Below are 26248 nucleotides of genomic sequence, written 5' to 3' on the forward strand. Positions count from 1 at the left end.
TGGTCATATTTATAAATAGTATTCAATTTGTTCCACAAAAAACTTTATTTGTTTTGCTTATATATAAAATCCTTCATTTTATAGCTGTTTTTGTAAAACTAAAAAATAGGCCTAGGCCTAATAAAATTTTTACACCAAAATTTCATGTGTTAGAAGTTAAAGTATTGGGAGTATTGAAATAAATGGAAAATAATATTTTAAGCAATTATATTACTTTTGCAGCTATTACAACATTGGGAAAAATAAGGTAAATCAATAGTAATGCATAATAAGCCTAATAATAACGCATTATAATGCATTATGCGTGAGGACGTGCGCTGCCCATCTTTTGTAACCTGACGCGCTAGGACGGGCGCCGCCCGTCGTTAGGTGGGAATGGGTTAACCAATGACTTACTAGTCATACAGTTACAGTGTGTGTGTGTGTGTGTGTGTCCGTGCACATGATTACTTGAGTAATTTTTGTCCGTTTTTAATGAAATTTGGCTTGAAGGTGTAGGGGGGGATAAACTTGAATGAGTTTGGGAACCAGCATGATTGGATTATGGGAACGGGGTATTTACAGGGGATTTTATGGGGTAAAATTGATTTTTTTTCATTTTTGACCCTTCAAACAAAACAATTCCCAATTTCTCTTAGTACCATTTTTTAGAACTTAAAAAAACAAATAATTTAGTATATTGAGAGGTTTTTACGGTTATTGGTCACGGAAAAAACTCAAAAAATCTTAAATTTAAAATTACCATGCTATTCTTATGGAGAATAAGTAAACTGTTGTAGTTTGCTTGTTTACGGATATATTTTGATCAAACTTGGCAAATTAACTAATTTCATACTAAGATAAAAAACCCACTTTATTACCCTTCCTGTAGCATCAAACCTAGGTACTCGTTAAACATGTAACGATGTATTCCACACCCGTTACAGTTGTATTTTGTTTTGTGTGTTTTTTTTAACGTTGATATTATTCACTATTAAATCGTTACATTCCAGTATCGATTTGTTTTGTGTTGTTTATCATCCATAATTTAATTGTATTAACTCGTTTCCTCCCAGTATCGTTTTGTTGCTGCTGAAGCAACCTGGGAGTATTTTGTTTGGTGTGTTGTTTAACGTTGATATTATTAAATATTAAATCGTTACGTTCCAGTATCGTTTTGTTTTGTGTTGTTTATCATCCATAATTTAATTGTATTAACTCGTTTCCTCCCAGTATCGTTTTGTTGCTGCTGAAGCAACCTGGGAGTATTTTGTTTGGTGTGTTGTTTAACGTTGATATTATTAAATATTAAATCGTTACATTCCAGTATTTTATTGTGTGTTGTTTAACGTTGATATTATTAACTATTAAATCGTTACATTCCAGTATCGTTTTGTTTTGTGTTGTTTAACGTCCATAGTTTTATTTTATTCACTCGTTACATTCCAGTATCGTTTTGTTGCCGCTGAGGCAACCTGGGTGTATTTTATTGTGTGTTAATTAACGTCGATATTTTATTGTTTCATTAACTCGTTTCCTCCCAGTATCGTTTTGTTGCTGCTGAAGCAACCTGGGTGCGTTTTGTTTTGTTTTGTTTACCGTCGATATTTCATTTTATTAACTCGTTCCATCCCAGTATCGTTTTGTTGCCGCTGAGGCAACCTGGGTGTATTTTGTTGTAGGTCGCTTAACGTCGATAGTCGTAACAATTACCTCGTCAAATCCCAGTATCGTTTTGTTGCTGCTGAAGCAACCTGGGTGCGTTTTGTTTTGTTTTGTTTACCGTCGATATTTCATTTTATTAACTCGTTCCATCCCAGTATCGTTTTGTTGCCGCTGAGGCAACCTGGGTGTATTTTGTTGTAGGTCGCTTAACGTCGATAGTCGTAACAATTACCTCGTCAAATCCCAGTATCGTTTTGTTGCTGCTGAAGCAACCTGGGCTTTCTTGTCAATAACGTTTGTATTTAGTGTTTTATGAGTAGGTCCTTTAATACTTAGAATTGTTTTGTTACCTAATGAAAAGCATTGGTCTCTAATTATCCAAATATCGACCACGTATTTTCGTATTTCGACGGGATATAGACAATCCCGTAAATATTCTAAATTCACCCATAGCTGAACCTAAATTTCGTGTACCGAACGTTTTGTAATTAAACACGTCCCTTCCAGTATTTGTGTGTTGCTGTATAAGGCAACCTGGAAGAGTTCAATTGGCAATCTAAAACAGTGACCATGATGATAGTGAGATATTACCGAAATTAGGTATCTTGTCTGAGTCACTCAAAATTATTTTAGTATCTGCGATGACGAATCCTGGCATCCACTGAGCCATCCGAAAACCTTAATTAATATGTTGACTATTTTTCAGTAAACCGGAAAAACACGTCACATATTTGGCGCCCGAACAGGGACTTTAAACTTTCGAATTTCGACTTTCGACTTTCGACTTCGACTTTCGACTTGAGGGACTCGAGTGTACCTCTCTCACGTAATCGTAAAACGTCGTCGAAAAAATTGTTATTATGGCTCCTACCTTGACAGATACAACGACCCCTACAACACACACCACCACGATTTCTGATGTAACAACACCGTCGCTAACTCAAACGCAACAAACGGTCGTGTCCACGGAAAATTTAATAACAATAGCCAGCAGTACTCCCCCAGCATTAACCTGTACGTCGGCTTTTCCACCTTTGTCAACGACATCTGGCACTCTCCAATCGTCTACGGCCGAACGTGATTCTAGAGTAGGCTGGGTGTATCGCCTGTCTAAAGTACAGCTGTTGTCGGAAATGGAGAAAATGGGACTTGACCTACGCGGTAATGTCCAGGAGCTTAGAACGAGTTACGTTAACTTTTTACGTGTGGGAAATGCCAACCAATACGAACCGTCCTTTACGACCACTACGACAGCCTTGCAAGAAGCCGCAGCTTTTCCTGAATTTGGTCTGCCACCTACTACTCTTTCAATTAGCTCACACCTTCATCAGGGGCCAATTATGAGTACACGGGAAAGCGAATCCACAAGGACACAGGAAATGTATTATCTTAGTAATCAGCAACAACAGAATTTTCTAACATCGGCACCGACGTACCAACAGACTTCTTGTCCTGATCCTTCAATAAATTATAGTAGACCATTAAATATAATGTCTGGAATAACCGATAGACATGAAGTCTCAACCGAGAGTCTGTACTCTTCCCACTCCGCACAAATATGTGCAATAGTACGAAAATGGGGTTTAAATTTTGACGGTAAGAAGTATTGCCCAATCTCCTTTCTTGAACGCTTAGATGAACTGACCGAGGCGTACCATATCAAACCCGATGATATGTTAAAGGCCTTGCCGGAAATATTTCGAGGAACTGCTCTTTTATGGTTCCGTAATACGAAGCACTGGTGGACTAACTTAGAAGAGTTTAGAGAATATTTTAAAGCACAGTTCTTTCCTCCTGGCTACGAATTAAGTCTTGACGAAGAAGTGCGACGTCGCACTCAAGGCCTCAAAGAACCATTTAGGGATTTCGTAACCGCCTTAAGCACTTTGATGAGACGACGAGGTCAGATGACGACAACCGAAATGCTCAACCGCATCTATCAAAACATGAGACCCGAATACAAATTAATAATACGAAGAAAGGACTTCCAGAGCCTTCCGAGTTTAATGAGTCAAGCCGAAGAGTATGAGAGCTATTTACGAGCGCAACGGGAGTATCGTCCTCCCCCGAGTCCCGCTCAAGCCTTAATACCCGAGACGGCCTATAATGGGCCGAAAGAAAAGTCAAATACCTGGTTTACTTCTAAAGTAACTCAATTTAATGACCCAAATGCTCAAATACGTACCCCGGATAAGGAACAGATGCGTTCGGCCTCAAAGACGTTCAATCAAGAACCCCCATCGCAAACTAACGAATCATACATTGGTAGAAGCTCTCAACGACCGCAAACCAACAGCCATAAGTATGAAAAGCCAACTCCACAAACCAACCTGATATGTTGGAATTGTTCGAAAACGGGCCATTTATTTCGTGATTGCGAGAAACCAAAAGTTCTCAGATGCTTTTATTGTAAAGCCGAAAACACTCGAACAACCACGTGTAATTGCAGACAGGGAAACGAGAAGCGAGGACAGAGTCCCTGAGGTCGCCTGTTCCTCAGCGAAATAAAAAGACCTCAAAAGATTGGGAACGTTGGTTAGAGTATATTAAAGGATTTGGACTGACTAATGGAAGTGTAAACAACGTGAAAACCGACACTAGACCGTATCTAAACACCGAAGTATTAGGAAGGACGTTTCCTGCCTTAGTCGACACAGGATCAATGGTATCCCTAGTGGGTGATGCGGTGTATGACCATTTAAAACGTATGCATGTGAGTTCTGTTAACGTGAACTTCCAGCTGGCTTTGGCTGATGGAACCAAAGTGCAAGTCAGTACTGCGTTTGAATTTCCATGTAAACTGGCTGGACAGGTACAAACGGCAAAAGTTCTTTATCTACCACAGGCAACCTCGGAATTTATATTAGGCATGGACCTTATTACGTTGTTCGATTTGATCGATATAAAGACACCAGACATTCCCAAGGAGTCTAAGAGTAAAGGCGATTTGCAAACTGATGTTCCTGATGTAGCCGCCTTAAGAGTTCTTACTAATAGCGAAAACACGGAGTTAGAAACTTTTCTGAGATCTGAATTAGAACTGTTCGACAAAGTGGATGGACGAACCGACACTATTGAACATGTAATCCGCTTGAAAACTGATCAACCGATAAAACAACGATATTACCCACGAAACCCAGCAATGCAACGAATAATTGACGAAGAAGTGGAAATTATGCTAAAAGATGGAGTTATCGAACCCTCAGAATCCGGATGGAGCTCACCTGTGGTCCTAATCAAAAAGCCTTCAGGAAAATACAGATTTTGTATAGATTTTCGACGAGTAAATGGTGTCACTGAGCGAGATGCCTACCCCTTACCCCGAATCAATTACATTTTAGAGAAGTTGAAGGACGCAACTTTCATCAGCACCATTGATCTGAAACAAGGATACTGGCAAGTGCCATTGTCTAAAGAAAGCCGACCTATCACTGCCTTTACGATACCCGGACATGGCTTATACATGCAAACTCGTTCGAAAAACTGAAAACATGTCTTTCCAATTCTCCAGTTCTCGCGTGCCCCGATTTTGACATACCATTTGTGTTGGAAGTTGATGCTAGTAATGAAGGTTTAGGAGCATCATTAACACAACGTCACGATAAGACTGTGAATGTTATTGCATACGCCAGCCGCCTTCTAACCGATAGTGAGAGAAAGTTTTCCGTCACCGAGAAGGAATGTCTCGCCTTAGTATGGGCCGTCAAGAAATTTCGTCCATACTTGGAAGGTTATCGTTTTACCGCCATTACTGACCACCAAGCTCTAAAATGGCTTCTCAAGATACCAGAACCCACCGGCAGACTTGGACGTTGGGTACTCGAATTACAGCAGTACGACTTTCAAATACAGTATCGAAAAGGGGCAGAAAATCGAGTTGCTGACTCTCTTTCCCGCTATCCCGCTGACTTGTTACCTTCTAACTCGCTCGAAGTTAATGCAGTAACCCCAACCAATACACTTCCCTTATCTTCTCATCAATGTTGGTACGAACGAAATTTCGATAAAGCAGCTAAACGTCATAATCACCACCCCAACTTTATGATCCGAGATGGAAAGCTTTTTACTAAGCGATCCCATCCTAAAGAACAAGACCCTACTACCGAGTGGAAGCTATGTATAACGGAAGAAGAAATCCCAACCGTACTAAATGAATGCCATGAGCAACCGACTTCAGGGCACCTAGGTTTCTTGAAAACCTGCAAAAGGGTTTGTCTACGCTATTATTGGCCTGGTTGGAGGCGAACCGTCAAAGATTTCGTACGAAGATGTACAACGTGTCAACAATATAAAGTTGAACAAGTCAAACCAATGGGACACATGCATTTTCGCCGACCCAAGGGTCCTTGGACAACCGTTACTGCCGATCTAATTGGACCTCTCCCACGGTCAAAGCGAGGATTCAGATTCGCCTTAGTCATTCAAGACAACTACACTAAATGGGTAGAAGTAGTGCCTTTAAGGACGGCATCAGCCCAGTTAGTAGCGAAGAACTTTCATGATCTCACGGTATTGGTCAGAATAAATTCGCCTGCCTCGTATTTCTTGAAATTTCTACTTAAGTCCAGATTCCCGAACAATTGATAAAAAAAAATATGTCCACTCGACGATTTGATGACCCAATACCCCTTAGGCGGAAGCTTGACATTTCTGCTGAAGTGACGTCCTCACTTTTACCGAAACAAAATGTAAATGATCAAGTCATAAATGCCTATCTCAGGCTCATTGAACGAAGGAATTGGGCATTCAGCACCTTACTCCCGAGAGTGTGGAGCTATGACACCTTGTTGTGGGAAATGTTGGAACAATCCCGAAGCTCAGCATTCGGCCCTAGTAAAATTATAAATCCTTTCGATATGGACCTCCTTCTGTTTCCTCGGAACATACACCACGGAGGCTGTTATCATTGGGTGCTCATAGCTGCTTGGCCCCAACTGAAGCGCATTGTCACTTTTGACTCTTTGGGCTACAGTCACTTCAGGCTACAAGAGGAAGTTCTGCATTTCCTTGCCCGAGAAGCCGAACGTCGAAATCAACCTTTTGAGGAGACGCTCTGGACCCTAATTGCTACTCCAGCCAATTGTCCCCGTCAAGAGGAAAGGGAATGTGGAGTCATGGTTTGTTTGATGGCTGAATATTTGGCCCGTAGAGAAGACGTATCCCAAATTGAAACGGCAGCCCTCAAAAACCGAAAAACCATCATGACTCAACTTCGGCGTGAGCGAATTGCCCAAGAAGTTTTCCAGCCTCATGAATTCACCACCTCGTCCTTTTTGGAGCCGAATGAAAGGGAAAAAGCAAATGGGGATCAAAAGTATCTTCCTGGTCCTTTAGATTCAACCGTGGATCTCCCGCTGTTGCCTAAAAACTCAATCACGCCCCGGGGAGAGACGAATGAAGACGCCAGCTCTACCCAAAGTGAGACATTGAGCATTCATGCGAATGAAGAAGAGTTTGACCTTCTAAGCACAGGAGATTTGAACGATGTATTGACCCCAACTACGGATCCACAAACCGAAGAGCAGAATATCTCCGCCTCGAGGAGTGTTCAACTAGCGAACCACCCCATGTACCCAAACGAACCAACCCGAAGGAAGAAGAACCGAAAGTCAAAACGAAGGAGAGTCTTCATGGAAGATTGTCATGGAAATTTTTCTCTTCAGAGAATCAATGTGAAATATTTACCTGGCTGGTTGTAAAACGAAAAACCCAGGTCCCAAACATTAATTTGTTTACTAAAGTCATTTCAACGGACAAAATTACTATTAAGCGTTGTAAATACTGATTGTAAATGTTCCTATTTTATGTGATAACTATTTCGATAAGACTGAGTATAAAGACTGTTAAATTTAAACGAAGTAATTCCAAAACGGTTGTTTGGATGAAAATATTTTGACAAAGTTACGGATTTTTTTTTCTTTTCTCTTTTTCTTTTTTTGTCATTCGAAGTAACCGGAGAGTGTAACGATGTATTCCACACCCGTTACAGTTTTACGTTTCTGACGGTCGGTACGTCAAATCCGGAACGTATAGTAGTGCCAGACATTCGCGCTCTCTCTCTCTCCTCGGCGCTCTCTCTCTAACACACAACCAAACTCTGTCCTTACCGCCAGAGTAGGGACGACAGGAGAGGTAGGGGATCCGCGCCTGCGCACTGGCCACTGTCTGGACGAGGTCCACTGCACTGGTTTGTATTCTCATTCGACGCAATACCTCCGAACCGTGCAGTCGTCTCGTGCACGGTAACCTCGACTGGCTTAATAACGGAGCCATAAACCATCTCTGATCTCACGGTAGGCCTAATTAACTAGCATTGAGTGTAACTTTTGCTTTCGTTTCCATTCGAAGCTTCGATTCCTAGTAACGTCGTGTTGCTGCTAAAGCAACCTAGGAATACATTAAATTATTTTCGATACGATAACTAATTATCAATTTCACAAATATATTAACTCGTTCCAGCCCAGTATCGTTGTGTTGCCGCTGAGGCAACCTGGGTTTATATTGTTTTGTTTTGTGTTTTTTAACGTCCATAATTTTATTTTATTCACTCGTTACATTCCAGTATCGTTTTGTTGCTGCTGAAGCAACCTGGGAGTATTGTGTTTTGTTGTGTGTTGTTTAACGTTGATATTATTCACTATTAAATCGTTACATTCCAGTATCGATTTGTTTTGTGTTGTTTATCATCCATAATTTAATTGTATTAACTCGTTTCCTCCCAGTATCGTTTTGTTGCTGCTGAAGCAACCTGGGAGTATTTTGTTTGGTGTGTTGTTTAACGTTGATATTATTAAATATTAAATCGTTACGTTCCAGTATCGTTTTGTTTTGTGTTGTTTATCATCCATAATTTAATTGTATTAACTCGTTTCCTCCCAGTATCGTTTTGTTGCTGCTGAAGCAACCTGGGAGTATTTTGTTTGGTGTGTTGTTTAACGTTGATATTATTAAATATTAAATCGTTACATTCCAGTATTTTATTGTGTGTTGTTTAACATTGATATTATTAACTATTAAATCGTTACATTCCAGTATCGTTTTGTTTTGTGTTGTTTAACGTCCATAGTTTTATTTTATTCACTCGTTACATTCCAGTATCGTTTTGTTGCCGCTGAGGCAACCTGGGTGTATTTTATTGTGTGTTAATTAACGTCGATATTTTATTGTTTCATTAACTCGTTTCCTCCCAGTATCGTTTTGTTGCTGCTGAAGCAACCTGGGTGCGTTTTGTTTTGTTTTGTTTACCGTCGATATTTCATTTTATTAACTCGTTCCATCCCAGTATCGTTTTGTTGCCGCTGAGGCAACCTGGGTGTATTTTGTTGTAGGTCGCTTAACGTCGATAGTCGTAACAATTACCTCGTCAAATCCCAGTATCGTTTTGTTGCTGCTGAAGCAACCTGGGTGCGTTTTGTTTTGTTTTGTTTACCGTCGATATTTCATTTTATTAACTCGTTCCATCCCAGTATCGTTTTGTTGCCGCTGAGGCAACCTGGGTGTATTTTGTTGTAGGTCGCTTAACGTCGATAGTCGTAACAATTACCTCGTCAAATCCCAGTATCGTTTTGTTGCTGCTGAAGCAACCTGGGCTTTCTTGTTAATAACGTTTGTATTTAGTGTTTTATGAGTAGGTCCTTTAATACTTAGAATCGTTTTGTTACCTAATGAAAAGCATTGGTCTCTAATTATCCAAATATCGACCACGTATTTTCGTATTTCGACGGGATATAGACAATCCCGTAAATATTCTAAATTCACCCATAGCTGAACCTAAATTTCGTGTACCGAACGTTTTGTAATTAAACACGTCCCTTCCAGTATTTGTGTGTTGCTGTATAAGGCAACCTGGAAGAGTTCAATTGGCAATCTAAAACAGTGACCATGATGATAGTGAGATATTACCGAAATTAGGTATCTTGTCTGAGTCACTCAAAATTATTTTAGTAAATGCGATGACGAATCCTGGCATCCACTGAGCCATCCGAAAACCTTAATTAATATGTTGACTATTTTTCAGTAAACCGGAAAAACACGTCACAAACATAATGTTAATTAAATAGATTTAATTGAAAATCCAATCGGGCAAATGGAAATTCGCTTAGTCTGCAGGTTTGCTGCGGTGGGAATATTTATAGTTGTTATGATAAATGTTTTATGTAAACAGTACAATTTTGAGAATGCACATATCCTTAATGCTATTACATGCATTGAATGATTTATGTGATAAATCATGTCTACGTCTATGTCACAAAGCCATTCAAAGAAAACAAACATCTTACCGTCAATGATACACCATGAATAACTTTACAAAACCTTCATTTTTACAGCTACATACGGTAGATATGCCTAGATCACCAAGAACAGCTAATAAACTGACAGACATTTCAACCCAGGAGACAAACCTGGACAATAGCATTCTTGTTACCAGTTAGTTCCGTTGATCAAAAGGTCTAATCAATAGCCGACTGGTTTAAGGCAATGTCTTTATGGCCAAGAAGGAGCAACAAACATGGATCAAGGTTTAAATGCACCTCAGTTGTTGGTTCTGGTTTGAGGAGTTCACCTGTTTTTGGCTGGGCTGAAGCCCAATTACAATAATCGGTGTACCAATTAAGCGCAAGTTGACAGGATGGGTAAATCATTGAGATTTACACCTTTTATCAGGCAATTCAATACTTTTACCTAGCTTTACTAAATCTGTTCGCCAGAAGCTTGTATTGTAAGATTGATTTTCTTTGAGCTCTCATAATATGTGGAGGAAAATTGATCTGCTGAACACGTTCAAAAATTTTGTTAAGAGGTTGGCGGCCTCTTTTAACCTTGCATTTGCCCATCCACATAGACTAACCACCGTGGATTGTATACAGCAAAGCAAGGAGTGAGCCAGTAACAGTACAAAGGTGATCTATACTGATAAAATGTTTTCGGCAGTGACCAGGATCCAAACCCACGACATCGCTGCCTTGGGCCCGAAGTCCACGACGCTACCGACTCACTTAAACTGCAATATACTGCATTACATCAACAGGTTAAATAGGAGTATAACTAGGGCCAAAATTATACATTTGCTGTTGCACTAGATGATCTCTGTAACTACGTTTGACAATGTGAACATTTGTATCTAATGAAACAGTATAGTTTTAATACGATTAAATACAATTGTTGTTGCATTCAGTCAACAATGTTATTTTATAAAAAATATGCTATATGCTTAAGAAAGCAGTCATTCTACAATGCAAGTTTTAAATCACATCAAGTTTCGGCAAATAATAGTGCTAAAATTACTAAAACTGGTACAAAGCTTGCCAATTTAATGGTCCTTGCTGACTGAGTAAATACCGTACTGTAAATAAATAATATATTTTTTAAATGTATTATAATATTTAATGTTTTGTAAACAATTTTGGTTAAAATTTGCAACCAACATGGTTTGGAACTTTGGAAGGTCACACAGTTGCCAGAACAAGCATATTAAGTTTCTTAATGACTTGACTAACCAAGCTTACTAGAATGTCTCTTGATTTGTGGACCTGTACTACTTGTTTTACTTAACTCATATGTAGCACAGTAACAATAATCAATCAGTTCCAAGATGTCACATAGTAAATTTGCATGCAATTTGCAGCAAAGCAAAAACAATTGGTTAAAAACAGCAACTTTGCGTGCTTCAAACCGGTTGGAGTGGATGCATAAAGTGAATGAAGGAAGGGAGTTCCAGTTCTTAAGAAGCATAAATCACGCTATATGCAATACAAGCGTATGTCTATCGGTTCATGTTAGACTGCTGTAACTTATCTTCCTTGAAATGAAATGCTCAATGAACTATCAAAATTAGTACATCTATATGATAGGTTCATGATCATTTAAAACTGTGTTAAAGACCTATTCAGCCCCACCCGAGACCCCAGTATTTGAGACAAGCTTAATTTCATATTATTTAGCTAACCTAAATTATTCTGAACCATATCAAAATTAATCATCAAAAGTAGGGACTGTTAGGGTAATGCCACACTAGGCTGTTTCTGTCGCGCGATAATAATCGCAACGGGATTAGTTGCTGAGGGGTGCCACACTGATGCGACAGTAATCGCGGTGTCGCGACGGTTTTTGTAGCGCAAAATTTGACCCGGGGTGACACACCTGGGGTAAAAATCGTCGGCTTTGGCAGTTGTCAAGGATCAATTTTTATTTATATTAGTTTAACTAAACAAAAAACCTTTTGTTATAAAAAATACAACGATCTAAAAAATCACAAACCTACATATTATTTTAAAGGAAATTGCAAAACTCAACTGCATTATAAATTGATATTATTGAACACCAGAAAAAATCTTTAAAAATGCCATTACTTATTTATGTAAATGTAAATACTACTAACACTTGACCAAAAGCTAGATGAAAATAACCATATTACTTTCATTATTTGACAGTGTACACAATAAGGGTTTCCAATCAATCAATCAATCAATCAATCATATAATTTATTTGTCTTTTGGATTTTCACAAATCATTGACAAAGTCAACACATCAGCCTATGTCTAGGCCTACGTTATATACATACATACTACACATCTACAATACAATATAGTATAGGATTAAATATCTAGAGGATGTAAAAATGAAAATTATAAATTAACTTAACTTTTTTTCTTTTACGCTATCTATTAATAAAGTATGAAAACATTTAAGAGCTTAGTAAATTTCTTGAAGAAAAAAAAGAAAAAAAACAATGAAATAATATTAATTAGGAATAGTTACATTCCAACAACAGTAATTAACTACAAAAAAATTTGTTCAAGTTTTTTTGTCAAGCAATCAAAGAGGTTAGACAAAGTTGTGTAAATCATTTAAGAAACTAAATTTTAAATAACACTAAAAATCTCATGTAAAATACAATATAATAATATTAAAAGATAATAGTAATAAACATCAATAATAATAATAATAATAAAATAAAAAATAAAATAAAATAAGTGCAAAGATTACATTATGTTAGAATTTGATTTCACCAATTTTTTAAAAGTCATCTAATGTATAAAATGGGTCATCTAGTAACCAATTATAGAGTTTGTTTTTAAATTGATTTATTGAATATTTTCTAATCATAGGCTCAAAGATATTGTAAATTTTTTAAGATATCACCACGGCTAATAAAACATAACATAAATTGGGTTGTAATTTCAGTAGTTTGATGTTTATATTCAGCTAACAACTTATGCTCTTCTGTTATACTGTTTTTTACCATAAACAGATGTTTTAGTATGCAATTAATACAAATTATTATTTGTATAAGTACAATGAAGCGTGGCTGCTGCGGGACTGGCGGGAAAAACAGCCGAGTGTGGCAGGGTTGCCGACGACAATTCCCGACCAGTGTGGCACCCTCCATTTGATCCCTTGAGTTCTATTTCTGGCGCGACAGAAACCACCCAACTTCAGCGACAAAAACAGCCTAGTGTGGCATTACCCTTACAATGATCAGACAGCATAATATATAATGTGACAATGACCTAGAGCAGTGTGACTCAAGACAAAGTAGTTGCCCGCTCCGCTCCCAAACGCTTGAAAACACAAACAAGATTGTTCCAAAGTTAACTGCTCCGCTACCAACAGCTGTTTGTGTGCGCGTTACTACTTGATTGTATGGGTTTCATTTTGTTGCTCTAAATTGTGCCGCTCCGCTCCCAATCGCTGTATGTGTGTTTTTACCCTAATGGTACTAAAAATAAAAATAAATTGGCTTGTTCCGGGCAATACATAGTAGTAAATTTGTCTTCCTCTTTATCCCAAAACATCTCTCAGACCACTGATGGCACTGGTTTTGAAAAATAAATAAAACTAAATTTTAACTTTAAGAAAAGAAGTAAAACGAATGCAAGCTTAATCAAACTATCATCATTGAGAAACACCGATCTAGGTTACTATACTTTCTAAAATCGTCCTCTAATGTTTATTATATTAGATGTTATTAGGATACCAATGTATTTTTCTCACTGAGTAGTTTAACATTGTAGCACAATATTATTTTATTTTGAGCTATTAGTAAAAATGTAAATGGGATTTTCTTCAAACAGAACTTAAATGCTTGTGATAAGTTCGGAACCAGACATGTTTTACAGCCAAATGATTACACAGATACTCATAAAAAGTAATCTTTTTATAGAACAATGCCTTATTCTTGTCTCCAATAAAATATTGTGCCCCCCCCCCCCTTCTCACTAGTTAGCACTGATGTTGAAATGTTGTCTCACGTTGAATGCTCCATGCACGGTAAAAGATGGTGACTTGGCTTACTCATGGCAATGCATTAATTTGATACCAGTGTATGTCAGTTTTTTTAGTTAATTAAGTATTTTTTTTTGGAAACTCACAATATTTTTTTAATCAGCTTAAAATCACAGGCAAAATTATTGTCAAGTTAAAATGTAATTATTTAATTTAGGTTGTTAGGAATTCTTGGTTATTTGAAATAGTTTTAGTTAGGAAAATAAATCAAAACTTTTTTGTTCAAAACCCATTTATTTAAGATTGATATTATGAAAATACATTAGTCATTATTTTTATTGGTCCCTAGGTTACATTATCATTAATTAGATTTTTTCAAATTGGATTTGAGCAACTGATAACCAAATAAAACCCTTAATTTAAAATGTAGGTTATAAGTGAATTCTCGTCCTCAGAGCGAAGCTTTTGGTAACCTAGACAAAAAAAACTCAATGTTAATAATAATCTATTGAATCTGTCTGTATGTACAATAAAACTGATTTATGTTAGAATAGTTTGAATTTCCTTAAGCGAGTGTTACGGTAGTTTAATATATTCTTATCACCTTTCTTAGTGTTGGTAAATTTAATTCTTGGTTTCCTTTTATATACCATCAATATTAAAATTTAAAATCTTTTTGTGAATGATAAACTTTCTATTAATAGGCACATTGTGTATGGCTTGATGACAGAGGGAGAGTGATTTCAGATAAAATGATATAATATGTAGCAAGTCTAATACTTTTACACTAAAGATTATATCAATAAGTGGAGAACAGTGCTTTGATGTACACAAGATTTTATACAAACAGATGATATTTATTAGTGGGTTAGAAGTTGGACAAAAACAACAGCATTATTAATTTATTCTTAAAAACAATTTACTATTTCTACTCGTAAAACATTTCAGCTAAAATAAAATAACTTAAAGAATTTCATGTTCCAATTCCTTGTATCCTTATCGATCCCAAAATATACAGTCAATTCCCAATTTGTGTTTGCTACTTAACAAAAGTACAGTGGAACTTGGATAGTTAAAACAAGAATAGTAATGACTAATGTTGATGATCTAAAAATATGAATTAGATAGGTTTGGCAATAAAGAGTTTGAAAAGAGGAAAGTCACATTTTAAATTGATCAAATGTACTGAAAACACATATATAAGCTTGGGTGTGCTAGCCTAGAGGTTAGCGTCTTGGAGATGGGTTCAATTCTCAGCATATTCACAAAACTTAAATGGGTTTGGATTGCTTTTCCCTACAAGCTATTCAATTGACTTTATTATAAAAATACTGGAAAATGCTTTAATTTACTTGATTATAAAAATGAGTTATACAAATAAAAAGTAAAAAAACAAAACAAAAACATGTATTCAGTAAATATTAGGGTTTATACAGTACTCGGCTATTTGTTACTTTGCTATTTTTTTGGGAGTCAATGATTTGTAAGATAGGTTGACTTTGATGATGACATTATTACTTAAATTTACAAAAACTGAAAACAATGACTAAACATGCCAGAAAAAATTCAAAGCTGAAAAATGAAAACAGAGCATGTATGATGTGTAGAGGATCAGTGATGGACGAAACGAGGGTTGGCTGGGAAAGTGAAGCTGTGAGGGAGTATTGGAGGTGAAGGCAGAGACCTTGACTGGGTTATGTGGTGAGCAGTATCAGGCCATATAGCTACCCTGTGCACTGTTCAGATGCCGACTTTTGCACGTTGATGTTGTTAAACCCCAGTTGTCTTTTATTAATAGTTAAACAATTTTGAATTAGGTATCCACAATTATATTTGAATTGATGTTTTGACCAAGATATTTTGACATTATATCCACATAAATTGATCAAGATCGAATTCAAAAAGTATAGGAACTAAGGAAGTACGAATTAAGCACGTTCCATTGCACTATTAAAATGCACTGTGTAAAGTCTATTTTTTAATTGATATAAAAATAATATCACCATTGTATGGGAAGTAAAAATATAATAATTTAGATAGTTTATTACAATCCTTTGACAGTAAGTCGCAAGTGATAATGGAATAGAAGTAAATGAATGTTTTTTTTTTTTCAATAAACATCTGCTACATACAGAGGCAAAACTCAAACTGATGTACTTGCCTCTTGTGTAGATATGACAGGAGTCTGTCTGCCTCTCTCCAGCCTGTCTCGATGGCACCGTGAACAGTTGAGTAGAAGTGGTTGTGAGTGGCTTCTCCACCAAACATCAACACCTGTAACATCAACACATGTCACTTGCAGCAGTCTGTAGAGTACAGCAGCAAACCCTACAGTACCCAGCCTGTCTCAATGGCACCGTGAACAGTTGAGTAGAAGTGGTTGTGAGTGGCTTCTCCACCAAACATCAACACCTGTAACATCAACACATGTCACTTGCAGCTGTCTGTAGAGTACAGCAGCAAACCCTACAGTACCCAGCCTGTCTCGATGGCACCGTGAACAGTTGAGTAGAAGTGGTTGTGAGTGGCTTCTCCACCAAACATCAACACCTGTAACATCAACACATGTCACTTGCAGCTGTCTGTAGAGTACAGCAGCAAACCCTACAGTACCCAGCCTGTCTCGATGGCACCGTGAACAGTTGAGTAGAAGTGGTTGTGAATGGCTTCTCCACCAAACATCAACACCTGTAACATCAACACATGTCACTTGCAGCTGTCTGTAGAGTACAGCAGCAAACCCTACAGTACCCAGCCTGTCTCGATGGCACCGTGAACAGTTGAGTAGAAGTGGTTGTGAGTGGCTTCTCCACCAAACATCAACACCTGTAACATCAACACATGTTACTTGCAGCTGTCTGTAGAGTACAGCAGCAAACCCTACAGTACCCAGCCTGTCTCGATGGCACCGTGAACAGTTGAGTAGAAGTGGTTGTGAGTGGCTTCTCCACCAAACATCAACACCTGTAACATCAACACATGTCACTTGCAGCAGTCTGTAGAGTACAGCAGCAAACCCTACAGTACCCAGCCTGTCTCGATGGCACCGTGAACAGTTGAGTAGAAATGGTTGTGAGTGGCTTCTCCACCAAACATCAACACCTGTAACATCAACACATGTCACTTGCAGCTGTCTGTAGAGTACAGCAGCAAACCCTACAGTAGCCAGCCTGTCTCGATGGCACCGTGAACAGTTGAGTAGAAGTGGTTGTGAGTGGCTTCTCCACCAAACATCAACACCTGTAACATCAACACATGTCACTTGCAGCAGTCTGTAGAGTACAGCAGCAAACCCTACAGTACCCAGCCTGTCTCGATGGCACCGTGAACAGTTGAGTAGAAGTGGTTGTGAGTGGCTTCTCCACCAAACATCAACACCTGTAACATCAACACATGTCACTTGCAGCTGTCTGTAGAGTACAGCAGCAAACCCTACAGTACCCAGCCTGTCTCGATGGCACCGTGAACAGTTGAGTAGAAGTGGTTGTGAGTGGCTTCTCCACCAAACATCAACACCTGTAACATCAACCCCATGTCACTTGCAGCAGTCTGTAGAGTACAGCAGCAAACCCTACAGTACCCAGCCTGTCTCGATGGCACCGTGAACAGTTGAGTAGAAGTGGTTGTGAGTGGCTTCTCCACCAAACATCAACACCTGTAACATCAACACATGTCACTTGCAGCAGTCTGTAGAGTACAGCAGCAAACCCTACTGTCTCGATGGCACCGTGGACAGTTGAGTAGAAGTGGTTGTGAGTGGCTTCTCCACTGTTACATTTTCAAATAATAACTAAATTAGTTCAGTTGAATCAAACTCATACTTTAATGTAAACAGAAAAAACTAATACAAACAAAACAAATGAAAAATAACAGGTGATCATTAATTCACATACACATATGGTCTTAAGTCAGTACATCAGTTAAACACATCAATTCTCCCCTCTGAAATGTTTTGGTAACGTTATTTCACATTTGAGTAATTGGTCAACATGACGCCTCCAGACAGTTCCATCGTCCATTTGTACTTTATACAGAAGGTTGCTTTCCCTTTCCAATATTCTTCCAAAACTCCACTTGTCTTTTGAGTTTGAATAATTTCTCGCTTGTACTCTGTCTCCCTCCTTAAAATATCGTGTTGCTTGTTTCACATGTTCAGTTTCTTGTTTACGTGTAGGATGTAAAAGAGCTACGTGTGTTCGAATCTTCCTGCCAAACATCAAGGAATATGCATCACAGCCAGATGAATTTGAGGTTTGGCGTAACTGCATAAGCATTCTGAAGAGTTTGACGTCTAGTCTCCCTCCCTCGTCTTCCATTGCTCTTAGGGACTTCTTCACAGTCTGAACATAACGCTCAGCCTGCCCGTTTGACGAAGGGTGGTAAGGAGCAGTTGTTTTGTGTACCACCCCGTTTTCTGATAGGAACTGTTCGAAGACGGTAGACGTAAATTGACTTCCATTGTCAGAAACCAAAATCATGGGAAGACCAAATGTAGCAAATAATTTTCTAAGTTCTCTTGTGCAAAATTCTGTAGAAGTATTCTTAGTTGGTATTACCTCAATCCACTTAGTAAAGGCGTCCACAATAATAAAGTACCACTGTCCTTGCATTGGACCAGCAAAGTCTATATGTAACCTTTCCCATGGTCCCTGGGGAGCTAGCCATGGATGATTTTGTTCCTTTCTTGGTTCATTTTGTTTTAAACGGCATTGTTTGCACAATTTTGCCAATTATTGCTCTATATCTCTGTCAATATTCTTCCATGCACAATAGCTTCTGGCTAGGGATTTCATTTTCTCCATGCCTAAATGCCCGATATGAAGTTCATCAAGAACCTTCCGACGAAGGGATTGTGGTATTAGAACTCGACATCCTTTGAATATACATCCGTCTTGAAGTGTTAGTTCATTGTCATGGTATCCAAAAGCTTCCACTGATTTACCTTCTTCAAGTGCATGTAGTATTGGTTGAAGGTCTTTGTCGTGGGCTGTTGACTTAGAAATTGTAGAACTACTAATTTGAAAAGAATCGAGCTGACTAAGTTGAAAAAGGTCACAGTTGTCCCTGCCTTTAGTTGAAGCATGCTCAGTTGGGAACCGAGATAAAAAATCTACGTTAGCATGATCTGATGTTCTTCTGTATTCAATTTTGTAGTCGAATCCAGATAAAAAGTGTGCATAATTAAATAATCTAGTAGCAGATATTGATGGTAGTGTTTTTGTGGGGCTGAATATGGATACGAGTGGCTTGTGGTCAGTAATCAGAGTAAATTTCCGTCCATAACAGTACGGGAAAAACTTCTTAAGCCCCCAGTAGATGCCAGTGGCTTCCTTGTCAATTTGGCTGTAGTGCTGTTCACATTTTGTCAAACTGCGTGAGGCAAAACTTATCGGTCTCTCACTTCCATCGCTGTAACGATGTGAAAGAATAGCACCAAGACCCACCGGAGAGGCATCCGTTGCTAGTACCAGAGGCAAATCAGGATTATAATGTACAAGGACACGATCACTTGCTAGTTCTGATTTGACCCTTTGAAAACTATTCTCGCATTTCGAGGTCCAATTGTAGTGTGCATCTTTCTTAAGTAGTTGGTTGAGTGGGTGTAGAATTGTTGCTAAATCTTTTATAAATTTGTTGTAGTAGTTGTTAATCCAAGAAATTTGCGAAGTTCTGTTACGTTTTCTGGTCTTTTGCTGTTTAAGATGGAAGAGACCTTTTCCTTTGTTTTATGAATACCTTGAGCATCAATTATATGTCCCAGATATTGCAGACTAGTTTGAAAAAACTTACACTTTTCTCTGTTCAATTTTAAGTTTTTACTTTTTAATCTTTCTAGAACAACCTTTAATCTTTTCAAGAGTTCTTCAGATGTCTTACCTTGTATAATGATGTCATCAAAAAAGCATTGCACTCCGCAAATACCTTGTAAAGTTTTGTCCATAAACTGTTGCCAAAGTGAAGGAGCAACTTTGACACCAAACATTAAACGGTTAACTTTGTACATACCTTTATGTGTACTCAATGTCTGCATGTGTGCGCTGTCCTCATCCATTTTCATGTGAAGATATGCGCTAGAAATTTCTAGCGTGCAAAATACTTTTCCTCCGTTCATTTGAGAGTGGATTTCTTCAATTCTTGGAATAGGGTGGTTCTCATCTTTTATTACTCTGTTCAGTGTTACTTTGTAATCGGCACAAATTCGTACTTGTCCGTTTGGCTTTACCACTGGTACAATGGGAGTTCCCCAGTCAGAATGGTCAATCTTTGTTATAATGTTACAGTCCTCAAGAAGTCTTTTTAATTCATTTTCAACTTTACTTTTAAGGGAAAAGGGTATTTGTCTTGGTTTTACAAATATAGGTGTAGCATCGTCTATAAGTCTATAGTGTCCCAGATACTCAGGTATCTCTCCAATTTTACCATCAAAAACTTCCTCAAACTCGCTGAGGATGGTATCAAGACTTTCAGGTTGTATTGCGTTCACATTTTTTATCTCAGCCCAATCAATTGTCACTTCTCTGAGCCATTCTCTACCAAATATAGCATCTACATTTTGGTCAATAAGGTAGAGTTTTCCAACAAACTTTTGCATCTTGTATGAGCAATGTACAAATGCCATACCCTTGGGTTTGATAGGTTCACCCGTGTACGTTCTAAGTTCGATGTTGGTTTTAAATACTTTTGTACGTACATTCAGTTTTTTAAAATCATCATAGGACATTGTACTAAGGGCTGCACCTGTATCCAATTCCATTGGTACAGTTTTTCCTTCAATCGTTATGTCAAGAATGAATTTACCTTTTTGTCTGTCACTTAGTACATTAATTTCATGTTCATACTCACTGCCTTTCTCCGAGCCATCTTGAGTCTGGTATTGCTTCAAATTTCTGTTAGTCTGGTTCTTTTCCTGTAAGCATACACTTGCTAATTTTAGTACATTTTCTGCACTCAGCATCTATAAATTTACATTTGTTAGAAGCTCGATGAGAAGGTGAACCGCATCTGTAACATTTCCCTTTTAGATTGTCAAATTTTGTGTTGGGTCTCGTGCCGGTTTCTTGAAATGTTTGTCGATACAACATTTTCTTTGGCTTGTTCCTATCACTACTATTGGAATCCACCCTGTTCAAATCAAGGTGTTCCATTGTTTTGCGACATACAGTTTTGCTCTCAGATTTAGCTAGTTCCATTGCCGATGCTTCGTTAACAATGTCTTTGTGCGTGCGTTTCTCTCGTCCTTGAAGAAGTTTGGCTCGAATATCTATGTCATTCAAATCACGAATAAACTGAAGTTTAAGAAACATCTCTGCAACCGACTTTCCACAATCACAATTAAAGTCACAGTTGCTAGTTAATTTCTTAAGTGCTATTGAGAATTCATTTATGGATTCATGTTCTTGTTGAGTACGTGAAATAAACTTGTGTTGTAAAGCCCATTGACTTGGCTGTGGTTCTACAAAATCCTTTAGTATCTGAACCAACTCACTGTAGTCTTTTGTAAGTGGGTTTTCAGGTGCACATAAATCATAAAGTTGTTGGTGTAACTGGGGTGTAAGAGCGTGTAGTAGCATGTAAACTTTAGCATTACCATCTGTACTTAGATTTTTAAGGTGTAGGAATATTTCAAGTCTCTTTATGAAATTTGTAACCGTTTCCTCTGGGTGAAAAGGTGTAAAATTTATACTACCCGACAATGAGGACCCGGGAATTGAACTATGTGTCGCCTCAGATGGATTGCTGATTGGGTGAAGTGGTGTAGACCTAGTGTTGGAACATTCATTCTTAATCAACTCTTGAAGTTTTGTTGTAAGATTTAAATACTTATCCTCGACATTACATCTACATTCTATTTCATGGTGCAAGTTTTCTTCATCAGTTAATGTATCAATTTGGTCCTGAATACTTTTGTAACGTTCCCACTGGTCAGCAATTGCTTTGAGTTTAACACTCACCTCAGTCACTGTAAGACTACCTTGAGACTGGAATCTTTCTGCCTTCTTCAACTGTCCTTTTACTACTGCTCGTGCTTTCTTTAGATTATTTAACTCTTGTCCATCCATTCTTCGTTTTCCTCGTCGCCAATGTTACATTTTCAAATAATAACTAAATTAGTTCAGTTGAATCAAACTCATACTTTAATGTGAACAGAAAAAACTAATACAAACAAAACAAATGAAAAATAACAGGTGATCATTAATTCACATACACATATGGTCTTAAGTCAGTACATCAGTTAAACACATCATCCACCAAACATCAACACCTGTAACATCAACACGTGTCACTTGCAGCAGTCTGTAGAGTACAGCAGCAAACCCTACAGTACCCAGCCTGTCTTGATGGCACCGTGAACAGTTGAGTAGAAGTGGTTGTGAGTGGCTTCTCCACCAAACATCAACACCTGTAACATCAACCCCATGTCACTTGCAGCAGTCTGTAGAGTACAGCAGTAAACCCTACAGTACCCAGCCTGTCTCGATGGCACTGTGAACAGTTGAGTAGAAGTGGTTGTGAGTGGCTTCTCCACCAAACATCAACACCTGTAACATCAACACACGTCACTTGCAGCAGTCTGTAGAGTACAGCAGCAAACCCTACAGTACCCAGCCTGTCTCGATGACACCACGAACAGTTGAGTAGAAGTGGTTGTGAGTGGCTTCTCTACCAAACATTAACACCTGTAACATCAACACATGTCACTTGCAGCTGTCTGTAGAGTACAGCAGCAAACCCTACAGTAGCCAGCCTGTCTCGATGGCACCGTGAACAGTTGAGTAGAAGTGGTTGTGAGTGGCTTCTCCACCAAACATCAACACCTGTAACATCAACACATGTCACTTGCAGCTGTCTGTAGAGTACAGCAGCAAACCCTACAGTAGCCAGCCTGTCTCAATGGCACCGTGAACAGTTGAGTAGAAGTGGTTGTGAGTGGCTTCTCCACCAAACATCAACACCTGTAACATCAACACATGTCACTTGCAGCTGTCTGTAGAGTACAGCAGCAAACCCTACAGTAGCCAGCCTGTCTCGATGGCACCGTGAACAGTTGAGTAGGAGTGGTTGTGAGTGGCTTCTCCACCAAACATCAACACCTGTAACATCAACACATGTCACTTGCAGCAGTCTGTAGAGTACAGCAGCAAACCCTACAGTACCCAGCCTGTCTCAATGGCACCGTGATTAGTTGAGTAGAAGTGGTTGTGAGTGGCTTCTCCACCAAACATCAACACCTGTAACATCAACACATGTCACTTGCAGCTGTCTATAGAGTACAGCAGCAAACCCTACAGTAGCCAGCCTGTCTTGATGGCACCGTGAACAGTTGAGTAGAAGTGGTTGTGAGTGGCTTCTCCACCAAACATCAACACCTGTAACATCAACACATGTCACTTGCAGCAGTCTGTAGAGTACAGCAGCAAACCCTACAGTAGCCAGCCTGTCTCGATGACACCACGAACAGTTAAGTAGAAGTGGTTGTGAGTGGCTTCTCCACCAAACATCAACACCTGTAACATCAACACATGTCACTTGCAGCTGTCTGTAGAGTACAGCAGCAAACCCTACAGTAGCCAGCCTGTCTTGATGGCACCGTGAACAGTTGAGTAGGAGTGGTTGTGAGTGGCTTCTCCACCAAACATCAACACCTGTAACATCAACACATGTCACTTGCAGCAGTCTGTAGAGTACAGCAGCAAACCCTACAGTACCCAGCCTGTCTCAATGGCACCGTGATTAGTTGAGTAGAAGTGGTTGTGAGTGGCTTCTCCACCAAACATCAACACCTGTAACATCAACACATGTCACTTGCAGCTGTCTGTAGAGTACAGCAGCAAACCCTACAGTAGCCAGCCTGTCTCGATGGCACCGTGAACAGTTGAGTAGGAGTGATTGTGAGTGGCTTCTCCACCAAACATCAACACCTGTAACATCAACACATGTCACTTGCAGCAGTCTGTAGAGTACAGCAGCAAACCCTACAGTACCCAGCCTGTCTCAATGGCACCGTGATTAGTTGAGTAGAAGTGGTTGTGAGTGGCTTCTCCACCAAACATCAACACCTGTAACATCAACACATGTCACTTGCAGCTGTCTATAGAGTACAGCAGCAAACCCTACAGTAGCCAGCCTGTCTTGATGGCACCGTGAACAGTTGAGTAGAAGTGGTTGTGAGTGGCTTCTCCACCAAACATCAACACCTGTAACATCAACACATGTCACTTGCAGCAGTCTGTAGAGTACAGCAGCAAACCCTACAGTACCCAGCCTGTCTTGATGGCACCGTGAACAGTTGAGTAGAAGTGGTTGTGAGTGGCTTCTCCACCAAACATCAACACCTGTAACATCAACACATGTCACTTGCAGCAGTCTGTAGAGTACAGCAGCAAACCCTACAGTAGCCAGCCTGTCTCGATGACACCACGAACAGTTAAGTAGAAGTGGTGTGAGTGGCTTCTCCACCAAACATCAACACCTCTAACATCGACACATGTCACTTGCAGCAGTCTGTAGAGTACAGCAGCAAACCCTACAGTACCCAGCCTGTCTCGATGGCACCGTGAACAGTTGAGTAGAAGTGGTTGTGAGTGGCTTCTCCACCAAACATCAACAACTGTAACATCAACACATGTCACTTGCAGCAGTCTGTAGAGTACAGCAGCAAACCCTACAGTAGCCAGCCTGTCTCGATGGCACCGTGAACAGTTGAGTAGAAGTGGTGTGAGTGGCTTCTCCCCCAAACATCAACACCTGTACCATCAACACATGTCACTTGCAGCAGTCTGTAGAGTACAGCACCCTACAGTACCCAGCCTGTCTTGATGGCACCATGAACAGTTGAGTAGAAGTGGTTGTGAGTGGCTTCTCCACCAAACATCAACACCTGTAACATCAACACATGTCACTTGCAGCTGTCTGTAGAGTACAGCAGCAAACCCTACAGTACCCAGCCTGTCTCGATGGCACCGTGAACAGTTGAGTAGAAGTGGTTGTGAGTGGCTTCTCCACCAAACATCAACACCTGTAACATCAACACACGTCACTTGCAGCAGTCTGTAGAGTACAGCTGCAAACCCTACAGTACCCAGCCTGTCTCGATGACACCACGAACAGTTGAGTAGAAGTGGTTGTGAGTGGCTTCTCCACCAAACATCAACACCTGTAACATCAACACATGTCACTTGCAGCAGTCTGTAGAGTACAGCAGCAAACCCTACAGTACCCAGCCTGTCTCGATGGCACCGTGAACAGTTGAGTAGAAGTGGTTGTGAATGGCTTCTCCAACAAACATCAACACCTGTAACATCAACACATGTCACTTGCAGCAGTCTGTAGAGTACAGCAGCAAACCCTACAGTACCCAGCCTGTCTCGATGGCACCGTGAACAGTTGAGTAGAAGTGGTTGTGAATGGCTTCTCCACCAAACATCAACACCTGTAACATCAACCCCATGTCACTTGCAGCAGTCTGTAGAGTACAGCAGCAAACCCTACAGTACCCAGCCTGTCTCGATGGCACCGTGAACAGTTGAGTAGAAGTGGTTGTGAATGGCTTCTCCACCAAACATCAACACCTGTAACATCAACCCCATGTCACTTGCAGCAGTCTGTAGAGTACAGCAGCAAACCCTACAGTACCCAGCCTGTCTCGATGGCACCGTGAACAGTTGAGTAGAAGTGGTTGTGAATGGCTTCTCCAACAAACATCAACACCTGTAACATCAACACATGTCACTTGCAGCAGTCTGTAGAGTACAGCAGCAAACCCTACAGTACCCAGCCTGTCTCGATGGCACCGTGAACAGTTGAGTAGAAGTGGTTGTGAGTGGCTTCTCCACCAAACATCAACACCTGTAACATCAACACATGTCACTTGCAGCAGTCTGTAGAGTACAGCAGCAAACCCTACAGTACCCAGCCTGTCTCGATGGCACCGTGAACAGTTGAGTAGAAGTGGTTGTGAGTGGCTTCTCCACCAAACATCAACACCTGTAACATCAACACATGTCACTTGCAGCTGTCTGTAGAGTACAGCAGCAAACCCTACAGTACCCAGCCTGTCTCGATGGCACCGTGAACAGTTGAGTAGAAGTGGTTGTGAGTGGCTTCTCCACCAAACATCAACACATGTCACTTGCAGCCAGTCACTTGGGTGCCCACCCCCCCCCCCCCAACCAAGCCTTATGCCCCCTCAAAAGCATGACCCCCAGGCCCCCACATCCATATTTTTAATTTATAACATTAGTCAGTTCCTTACGACGCACACCTTTAATCCCACCCTACTTAAGGGTGTTATTAAGTTTTATTTATCATACTTGTATACTAATAACAAAGGATTAGGGAATAAAGAGACATCACCTCAATTTATAAAAGACATATTAAT

The 26248-nt window shown here is 39.6% G+C and overlaps 1 protein-coding gene across 2 annotated transcripts in view; it reads right to left on the reverse strand.

Annotated features, from left to right (window-relative positions):
- LOC128984083 (spermine oxidase-like) overlaps nt 1-26248 on the reverse strand; it is a 200981-nt gene that overhangs the window by 104453 nt on the left and 70280 nt on the right. For both annotated transcript variants that reach the window (XM_054403372.1, XM_054403368.1), the window contains exon 9: nt 16031-16143. In XM_054403372.1, coding sequence (XP_054259347.1) covers nt 16031-16143 — 113 coding nt within the window. The remainder of the gene's footprint in view (nt 1-16030; nt 16144-26248) is intronic.

The sequence above is a fragment of the Macrosteles quadrilineatus genome, unplaced genomic scaffold (genome assembly GCF_028750875.1).
Source record: "Macrosteles quadrilineatus isolate MER2022 unplaced genomic scaffold, UCM_ALF_1.0 Scaffold_1__1_contigs__length_201487025, whole genome shotgun sequence".
Taxonomy (NCBI): Eukaryota; Metazoa; Arthropoda; class Insecta; order Hemiptera; family Cicadellidae; genus Macrosteles; species Macrosteles quadrilineatus.